This window comes from Diadema setosum, chromosome 13 (assembly GCF_964275005.1).
Source record: "Diadema setosum chromosome 13, eeDiaSeto1, whole genome shotgun sequence".
In the NCBI taxonomy this organism is placed as follows: domain Eukaryota; kingdom Metazoa; phylum Echinodermata; class Echinoidea; order Diadematoida; family Diadematidae; genus Diadema; species Diadema setosum.
Genome location: NC_092697.1, coordinates 2,726,089 through 2,736,522, shown reverse-complemented (window position 1 = coordinate 2,736,522; position 10,434 = coordinate 2,726,089). Strand labels below are relative to the sequence as shown.

The 10,434-nt window shown below is 39.7% G+C and overlaps 1 protein-coding gene across 1 annotated transcript; it reads right to left on the bottom strand.

Annotated features, from left to right (window-relative positions):
- Nucleotides 1-1,493: 1,493 nt before the first annotated feature.
- LOC140237075 (uncharacterized) lies at nt 1,494-5,251 on the bottom strand. Its single transcript, XM_072317015.1, has 4 exons — nt 5,191-5,251; nt 3,671-4,758; nt 2,528-2,810; nt 1,494-1,774 (listed from the first exon to the last, which is right to left on the bottom strand). Exons 1-4 carry the CDS (start codon nt 5,249-5,251, stop codon nt 1,494-1,496), a joined length of 1,713 nt encoding a protein of 570 aa, XP_072173116.1.
- Between the last annotated feature and the right edge of the window lie 5,183 nt (nt 5,252-10,434).

Below are 10,434 nucleotides of genomic sequence, written 5' to 3'. Positions count from 1 at the left end.
AGTAGAAACTAGTTATAATGAGTATCATATTTGTTTATATGTTTGACTATATTGATTAAAAAAAAGAATTGTAAATGATGCCATACAGAAAATAAATAAATCAAATTAAATCAAAATCACATAAAAAAGATGAACTGCTTACGAAGTCACGGATGATCCTGCTCTGGTTTCTGTATGTCTCAGAAGACGGGTCAGATAGCTCTTGAGGGCGCCTTACTTGGTAGTTGAACACTAGGTTACTGACAGCCACATTAATTACGTCTGAGGTATGACACAATAAGAATTATAATTATGATTCCAACTTGGCGTGAAATAGTCACAGTACAATACAAAAATATATTGCTACTGAGGACGGGTTCAATTATTGTACAACATGCTTCCCAATTGAAAATAAAATGCAACAATTTCAGTTATGGTGGAGTTAGATGGGGTTGTTGTTGTTGTTCATTTCCATCTGTGAAGATGGCTGGATAGCCCATATTCAGCTACACTAAGCTGGTCTTCCATGGGGTCCAGTTGGATGTGGGGTGGGACCACTTCACCGAGTTAGACACCCTGCTCTTTGCGATGAATGAATGAAGCGGGATCTTTTACGTGCATGAGCTGTGACTCTCATACACGGGACCTCCATTTTATGTCCTATCCGAGGTTATAGATGGGGCTTCACATTAATTACATCTGAGGTATAACACAATGAGAATTATATGATTCCTACTTGGCGTAAAATAGTCGCAGTACAATACAAAGGATGTATAGCTATTGCGGATGAGTTCAAGAGTACAAGACTTGATTCCCAATAGAAAATAAAATGTAACAATTTAAGTTATGGTGGAGTTAGATGGGGTTATCCCACGAGACTGACACCCACGAGTTCGACATTGAACAAAGGTCCTTGAGTCATACAACAATGCGTTCGACTTCAGGCAAACAAGGCCCATGAATGTGACGCTAGGCAAACAAGGCCCACGAGTTTCACATCGACTAAGCAAAAGTGTCCTGCGAGCAGTCCCGCGAGTTCGACACTAAGTAAAAACATTGAATCACGGGTCTTAATAATGTGTCGTTCTCGCGGACCTTTTTTTTTTCTTAGTGTCAAACTCGTGGACCTTGTTTGCTTAGTGTCGGACTCACAGCTCTAGGCCTTATTTGTTTAGTGACGAACTTGGACTCTATGACTCTATGACTCGTGGGCTGTATGATTTGTGGTTGTCAAACTCGTGGCCTTCATCCAGTTATAGATTCTGGGTTTATGTTTGACCAACATAAGTCAATGGTCAGTTGTTGCCATATTATATATGTGTACGTTGAAGTGTGCACTGACAGAATAGATTAAATGAAAGAGAGGATGAAGGCTGGATACGAAAACACTTCGAACTGCGTCAGGCCAACTGGTTTATGAGAATCAAAGAAATCTGATGTCTGACTATAATGAGAATAATTTTGGATTATACGACTTAATCTCCTGCCAGGGACTTTTGGGCACTTTCGTGCACCTAACTGGTGTAAAAGCTACTATTACCTATTATTGCAACCGCCGCCGGGACGGTAGCTGCAGTGTCGTTGAGTATTCCACGTCCAACACATCGGTAGTAGCCGACATCAGCTACCGACACGGCTTCGATCACGTACGTTCTCTGCATCGCCGTCATTTGAATGGGGGCACCGTCCTTTTGCCACTCAAAGTAAAGCGCGTTGTTAAACGCACAAGTCAGCTCCACTCTCTCAGACTTACCCACTTCATGGCTAATAGGATTGATTCGTACTGTGATAGATGCTAGAGAGTAACGAAATGAATACGGTTTATTGATAATTCACTTACTACTTGTTCATGTTTCCTAAATCACGCTTGATAAATGAATGAAGGGAGCATTTGACAAAGACCGACGTTAGAAACAATATAAGGGAAGATGTGATACACACGGGCTTTCTCTAGTGGGCCAGTATTTACGATATTTTGCTTCGTCTAAACCTATCAAAAATATATTTTGCTTTTGAATGAGGGGAAGAGAATTACATTTCTGTTGGATTTGATGAATATTCTGCTTTAATGAATCATATATTTGCATGATTTCATTTTCAGCAAAACAGGGAAAAAATTCTGATTTTATTTTCACGAATGCATAAGGTCTACTATAGCCATATGTTAAAAGTTTTCCATATTTTGTTCTTACCTGTCGGGGAGATACTTTGATAGGGTTCCACAGTATTACTATGTTCACAGTGTATTCAAAGTGTATGCACAGTTGACTCAGTCAACACACTGTGTCGAACATATTAGACCATAATTGTTTCCACAGTGTATTCACACAGTTAACTCTGTGAACACAGTGTTGAACTGTATGGGCCATCTGTTTCACCAGTGTATTCAGACAGTTGACTCTGTACACAATGTGCTGAAGCTTATCAATGCTGCACAAGAGGGCCCAAGATTCCCATTTATACATTTGGGACACGATGGGTAAAAGTTGGCTTTTCCCTCTCAATCCAGCTTTTGCACGGCATGTTATGTCATCGTAGTAAAACTTACGCGATTGGAGACGCTGGCATGGGTGTACTTCTTGCCCGTTCCCGGTTATAGTGTCCCCTGTATCTGAGCAGGTTAATTCGTCAAAAAAGTTGCCTGCAGTATACATGAAACTTATGCGGTGTCCAGTGCCATAAACGAGAGACATGAATGTCGCCACCGGAGAGTTTGCATCTCCGCTGTCACGTGAGCGGAGCACATATCCTCCACCCTCTACGGCCATCCATACCGTGCATATATTCCTGTGATTCCATGTTTCGACGCTGTATTCTTCCAGCCAAGAAATCTACGTACACGACAAAGGGAAAAATGGAATGAAATAGAAGCAGCAACAATACAAGAGTATAAAATGTGGCTGCGCAGCGTGGCGTATCGCACTTGATTTTTGTGTGTGCTTTTGAGAGCCTATTGGCAAAGTAAACACATAGCCTTCTACAAAGTCTCCAAAACCCCTGGTACAGAACGGGTTAAAATTGATACCATGTCAGAACTGCACTTTCCCGCTCCCCAATATTATGCACTTGTAAAACATGTACCTTAATAAATTACTCTAAATTATGTTGCCATTGCTTAGTTTTACTTCTTTGCGTATTTCCTGCTTTATGATATATGTAATGTTATATTAAAGTTGTGCTTTATTTATGGAAAAAAAAAGTTTGGTGTTGCTGCAATGCTTGAGCGAATATTTCAAAAAATTGTTTTTTGAGTGATCTAAAGAACTAAGAGCATCATGAAAATAGGGCCATATCGTCAAGGACAAACAAGTTAAAGGTCCTGTTTACATTTGGGAGCAGTGATTTAAAAGATGTTCAAGATATCACATTTAATGCATATGTGTAGGTCAGTTGTATCTCAAAACATCCTACCATATAAAAATTGTGCAATATAAGAAGATATATTATCAGTATTTTTCTCATTAAACCGTAACTGTAGACCATTTAGTCTGGAAACATTCTTATTATAGCTATTGTTCACATGCAGCGTATCTAACAATATTTAACATCGATTATACGGATTCAAATTTTCACAGTGGTTGTTTCTATCCCTAACTCACATTTTAGAACTATTTTGAAGCACTAAAATTCTGTGTTTTTGTTTCTTCTGCAAATGGCAAATTATGCCTTTAATGTCAACCCTGAGGCCCACCTGACTGATGGTATTATTATTGAGTAGGATTTCACTTGTCGCATTGCAATCCGTGGTGACAGAGAGGTAAACGTTGTTGATTGCTGCAGAGGAGAAATCAATGATTGGGAATTCTGCAAAATACTTGAATTGATCCATATGCGGGACCATGAGGAGTGAGGGATCACCGGGTCTGCGATCATATTCCGTACCCATGCTGTATTGCAAAACCATTATTAGATGATTCGACGTAACCGACGTCATTTCTTGTCGTGTGACGATTCGTGTGTAGTATTCTCCCATATGGAGGATTAGCACATCTCCCCCGATCCACACCCTCGTGTTGTTCCTCCCGGATATCACCTGATACATGTATCCACTCTGCCGGTTAACGAATGGACTCAGTACGAAAGACTGCCCCCATCGATCGAAGGGGGCCAAGTGTTCGGCGATGATATCGCATCCTCCGACTGCGACGCTGGGGACTGTGGCACAGGTGCAGCCAGCAGTCACCGAAACCGATGCGTTTGCAATGATTCGCGTTACCGAGTTTTCGTTCACGAATGGCTCTAGCTGCATTGTCTCAAAGGGACTCAGTGACACCTTTATGATGTCTCCCGACTTGTAATCTTTACCAAGAAAAGTAAGGTGGTATTTCACAGCTACCTCAACCGTTACTGGTTCGGAAGACGCCGAAATCAAGATTGTCCACGAGTTTGGCTGCGGAGTCGTTGCGACAAAGTACTCCTTACCGAGATAAGTGGTTGGAAGAACCACAAACGTATCCATCGACCGGGTTTCAAAGTTCGCAGCCACCAAGATGATGTCTTGGTCTGTTTGTACGACAACAGTCGAGTTCGTCAAACCGGAAATCTTTGTAAGGGCGAGGTCAGAGGGCAGCGACACAACATATGGAGGCGAGAAGAGGTCTAATAATAGGGAATTGGAGGTACCTCGAAATGTTACGGTCACATTCATTAGCGTCTGTGTTGTCTGTTCTGTTGGGTGTATAAGAAGTCTGAGGTTGTTCGGTTCCTGCAACTCGGTGTTTGGTGGAAACGCGAAAACAAACTCCCGGCCGGCATTGTCGGCTGCAAAAGTGCTGGTGCCTAAAATTGAAATAAAAACAGACTGTCTCTGAACGTCCAAAAAAATTGCGTTAAGTGCAATCAAGATTATTCATTCATATCTGAATCCATATAGCATAATGTACAGCAATACGATCATTAACGCACACATCTCGTCTACGGAGTGCATAAACAGCTTTCACGTCATATAAATCCCTTCTTCAGGACTGTGCGTAAGAGAATAAAAGAAGATGATGGAAAGATATCAACAATTTAATTACCGCCTGAATATTGAAGTGATATACACAAACAGTCAAACCTCAATGAACATGCGATTTAGACTCGACGGAGAAGCCAACAAGGAGCCGTGAAGATTCGAAGTCGACAGAGGTGTGTACTAGGTCTATGAAAACGACATACCTTTGTTAAGTCAGAAATACGAATGTTATCATAGAAATTAAAAAGGTGACTTACTTTTCATCACGATGCAGAAGCTGAATAGGCCGACAAATCTAGTCAACAGGGTGATCTCCATGCTAGCGGATCTCTGTGTGTTTACTTGTACTGTAGCGTGGAACCAAACAAGACGTGGGATACATCTGAGTATAATCTGAAGGAAAAAATGGTAGAAAAAGTATCATAGAATATGTGGATTTTCCATCATATATTATGTAAATGATGCCTACACCCGTTCAGGATATAGAGATGTCAGCTGATGTTTCTGATGTTTTGTCTGATACTGAAACAAAGAGCATTTTCAAACTTTAATCGTTGAATTACTAGAACTAGTAAAGTCCACCTTCATAGTATGTAAATGTTCAGCGACGCTTAGCAACATGCTGGCAACTTATTTGACATAGTACCATGGTATGTACGGTGATGATGAGATGCGATATCATAAAAAGCAAGACGCATAACCCTGATAAGTGGTCCACCTCCAGATCACTGTCATCCAACTGGATCTCTTGGATGACCATCTATAGCCGGGGGGGGGGGGGGGGTGGGGGTGGCATTTCTCGAAGCGCTTCGGTCGGATATTTTTCTGACAAGCTGTTATAAGCTACTGAAATCACTGAATCAGATTGGCTGAGAGCAAATTTGTCCAACCAATATGCCAGACAAAACGGTTCATGAAAATGCCCCCTGATCTTAGGGCTATCCAGCCATCTTCTCAAATGGAGGTTGAAACACACAAAGATATAATTATAAACAAACAAAAAACAAACAAACAAACAAACAAACAAACAAACAAAAAAGACCAAGTGGATCAAGGAGGGGTAATGTTTTCTGAATTGTCACTCGAACTATCACCCATGATATATATATATATATATATATATATATATATATATATTATATATATATATATATATATATATATATATACATATATATACATTCTCGAGGAGCTTGTGAAAGTGTCGGAGGGCCATGGTGGGTGAAATCGTCTGCCGTCAGCTGTAGATGCCTGAACCAGACTAGTGGCTCTTCAAGAGTCGTACTGCTGCTAACCTTCCCGTATTTAACCAAGATTGTCAACTCTTCATTATTCCTATTCAAATGATTTTATTTCCATATAAAGTAGTACAGAGTAATATACATAACGCTTACAAGGATAAAGATATATTCTTTAAAGAATTCGAATAACGCAACTTAAACAATACATTGTGCAACTATAGTAATATCATCGTTGTATTTCGATAATGAACAATGTAAGTTTTTCACCGTATGGAAAAGAGAAATTCGCAAGAGAAGCATAGCTTGTAAATCTTGTGAATTACTCCAGAAGATAAAGGCATCTCAAGATCGGTCAAGGAATCCACGTATAAAAAATGTTGACATCATGACGTCAGGCGAAACGAAAAGAAATAAAGGACAATAACAAGGACAAGAACGAAAAGATGAAACAGACAGGCATAACAAAGAACCTCTAGTATGTCTGGGTGTCTTTCCAGAACCGCTCTCCATGCAATTTTCCGCCAATTAAGAAGCCTTCACCTACAATAGCAAGTATCTGAGCTCAACCAATTGGGTCATATTGCTATAAAATCATTTAAAAATCATCTCTGATTACAACTGACAGATTATTTCGACTGTCTCAGCACAACTGCAGTCTCAGCTGCAGACAGGACAAACAACTTTTTCCAGAAGCTTCAGAGTAACTTTTTATTACAGCTTGATATTCTCATAGATAGCTGGTGTGCTATAAGTAGGCTACTCTTGGATCTCAGAGCGGCTATTGATACCGTTACGTGGGGGTTATTACCCTGGGCATAAAAGACCTTATTATGATTATGATTATGATAATGATTATGATTATGATTATGATTGTAAACGTTATGATCATGATATTCTTATAAGACGTTTGGAATGGTCTAGAGACACGTTTTCGTATTCATGGTCTCGCCCTTGAATGGCTAAGTTCACGTATTTGTGAGGACGGACGTCTTGTGTTAGTATCGATAGCAAGCTTTCGATCACGGAAGGCTATTATGAATATCTACATGTAATGTGAAAAGAGGAAGGAGACAGTGTACATAGCGATGCTTATACGGCTTATATGATTGAACTTTCGGTCTGTTTTACACACCTTCATCAGTGTTGCACGAAAACGATACATATACAATGACTCACTGATAATTGTGTACATGATAATGTTGAAGAAACATGATAATTGACTCATTTCTAACAAAAATATAATGTACGCACAAAATACAGAGTTTAACAAATGATACAAAAGATATTATTTCCATTTCCATTACTCTTATTTGAGATTCAACCTGCTGAAAAACAATGAAATGTCTCAAAGCATATGTGATGATCTTGAAAGATAATCTTAAAAATTCTTGCAGTATCAATGAAAAGATATTTCTCTAATGAAATTACTTTCAAGAAATATTGAGCATAGCGATTATCTGTTTTTGCATTGAAACTCCTCACATAAATATGATATACTGCATGCTAAGCTGTGAGAATTTGTCATCAATAATTACACCAGGTGCCCATCCTGATGCTTACTTTTATGTATGTGAATGCATTTATTTAAAGGGAAGGTTCAATGTTGGTTGAGATAGGCGATTCATTTTTTAACTTTTTTACGAGATAATTAGAAACCAGGACAATAATAATAATGATGATGATAATAATTAACATTAATATCGCGCTCTATACACAGTTTCTAGTATAAGCGCCTTACATATATCATAATTATACAAAAATTATGATTATACAAAAATTATAATTATACAAACAAGGAAAAGTAGAAATTACGCGGTGCGTAAAATATGTCCCCGCCGGAAGTAGCATTTAGTAGCAAAATGTACAATATAGGTAAAAAGATCAAGGTCAAAGGTGAAAGAAGTCAAGGGTCAAAATTCTATGTAGAAGTTTTGAAGCCCTCACCTAGTGCCATCACACAAAGCAAACGGAATCGAAATCGGGTTAGAAATGACGAAGGAGTAGCATTTTGTAGCGAATGTACAATATAGGTAAAAAAATCAAGGTCAAAGGTCAAAGAAGTCAAAGGTCAAAATTCTGTGTAGAAGTTTTGAAGCCCTCACCTAGTGCCATCACATAAAGCAAACGGAATCGAAATCGGGTTAGAAATGGCGAAGGAGTAGCATTTGGTAGCAAAATGTACAATACAGGTCAAAAATCAAGGTCAAAGGTCAAAGAAGTCAAAGGTCAAAATTCTGTGTAGAAGTTTTGAAGCCCTCACCTAGTGCCATCACTTAAAGCAAACGGAATCGAAATTGGGTTACAAATGGCGAAGGAGTAGCATTTGGTAGCAAAAAAGTACAATATAGGTAAAAAATCAAGGTCAAAGGTCAAAGAAGTCAAAGGTCAAAATTCCGTGTAGAAGTTTTGAAGCCCTCACCTAGTGCCATCACATGAAGCAAACGGAATTGAAATCGGGTTACAAATGGCGAAGGAGTAGCATTTTGTAGCAAAAAAGTACAATATAGGTCAAAAATCAAGGTCAAAGGTCAAAGAAGTCAAAGGTCAAAATTCTGTGTAGAAGTTTTGAAGCCCTCACCTAGTGCCATCATATAAAGCAAATGGAATCGAAATCGGGTTACAAATGGCGAAGGAGTAGCATTTTGAAGCAAAATGTACAATATAGGTCAAAGGTCAAGGTCAAAGGTCACAACTGAAATTCTGTATAGAAGTTTCAAAGCTCCTATGTAGTGCTATCATATAAAGCAAACAGAATCAAAATCGGGTTAGAAATGGCGAAGGAGTAGCATTTTGAACATTTTGATCACACACGGACGCACGGACACACGGACGCACGGACGGACACACGGACACACGGACGCACGGACGGACACACGGACACACACACGTACGGAGCCCGTTTCATAGTCCCCTGCTCGAACTCGTTCGGCGGGGACAAAAATACATGTTTTAAGAGGAATTCGAAGTTTATACTAACATATTGATGAAAATAGGTTCTGAAATGACTGAGATATCTGAAAACAAGGTAAAACAAAGTGGTCCTAACAAATGCAGGGTCCCATGTTTTATTAAGACAGTCTACGAATGTGGCGCTTTCATTGCGCTCGTGAGGCGATGGTGATACGCTCTAAAACCCCGGCGATCGGTCGCGACCTCGCTAAGGAAGTTTTGGACATGTTCAAAACTTCCGTAGCGAGGTCGCCGACCATGGCGATGTTCAAGTTCAAGTTCAATCATAGTTTATTTCCAATCAAAGAAAATCAAAACGTAATGCAAAGTATACATATCATAAAATGATATTGTCTACACTTTTACAAAAGGTTCATGTAATATACGAAATAAATTATATACATCAACATATTATGTACAATAATCAGAAGGAACGATGCGTATACATGTATACTTCGCGAGCTTTCAGAAAATAACTTCAATTTTGGAAAATAGCGATCCACAAAAAAGCAAAGCTTGTAGGACGTGGATCCCTAGATAATTGATGAGTAAGCAATATATTGTTCAAGTTTGTTTTATTATTTTCTTACAGCATTTATATTAAATATAGATTACTTAAGTCGTTTTTGCGATGGTGGCGATCCTCCGCGCTTCTGAACCGCTCAAGGTACGATGGAGAAGATTTAAAGCGATCAAGCCACGATCCGCCGCGCTTTGTCGATTTTGATGATCGTAGCGGAATCGCCGTCTAGTGAGATGGGGGTATTGGTGTCGAACTCCTGGGCTGTATGACTCGTGAGCTGTATAACTCGTATGGGCTGTATGACTCATGGGCTGTATGACTCGTGGGCTGTATGACATGTGGGTGTCGGTCTCGTGACGTGCACCCATTCTGAAGCGTGAGAGTGCTGTTTCAGTGGTATACAGTTAGCCCTGTATGGAGACTGCGTAGGACCATTGCCATGATTGCGCTTATCACCGTCAGTTGTACCAAATAGGCCTAGTACGTGTGTAGTATTTGAGGACTCACTCGCCATTCACGATCAGTGCGTACAAATGACAACAAGGTCTTTAACTCTTTATGCACCACAGTGTAAATCATCATTCTGAGACAGCAAATTAGTCATTCTTTGGAAAAAAAAGTTCAATTTTTCAAATCTATATATGTAACTTTAATAGGTTTTTGTTACCTTGGATATGTAATAAGCAAAGTTGTAGAGAAAATGCAGGCCCGTAGCCAGGGGGGGGGGGGGGGGGGGGGGTTGCGTCGGGTGCGTACGCACCCCCCCCCCCCCAAATTCTGAAAGGTCC

Bases quoted from the DNA above. Each gene is read 5' to 3' on its own strand.
- LOC140237075 (XM_072317015.1), bottom strand. From the start codon at position 5,251: ATGGAGATCACCCTGTTGACTAGATTTGTCGGCCTATTCAGCTTCTGC. The intron at 4,759-5,190 runs GTAAGTCACCTT...TTTCAATTTTAG, and splicing joins CTTCTGCATCGTGATGAAAA to GCACCAGCACTTTTGCAGCC. The intron at 2,811-3,670 runs GTGGGCCTCAGG...TCGTGTACGTAG, and splicing joins ATAATAATACCATCAGTCAG to ATTTCTTGGCTGGAAGAATA.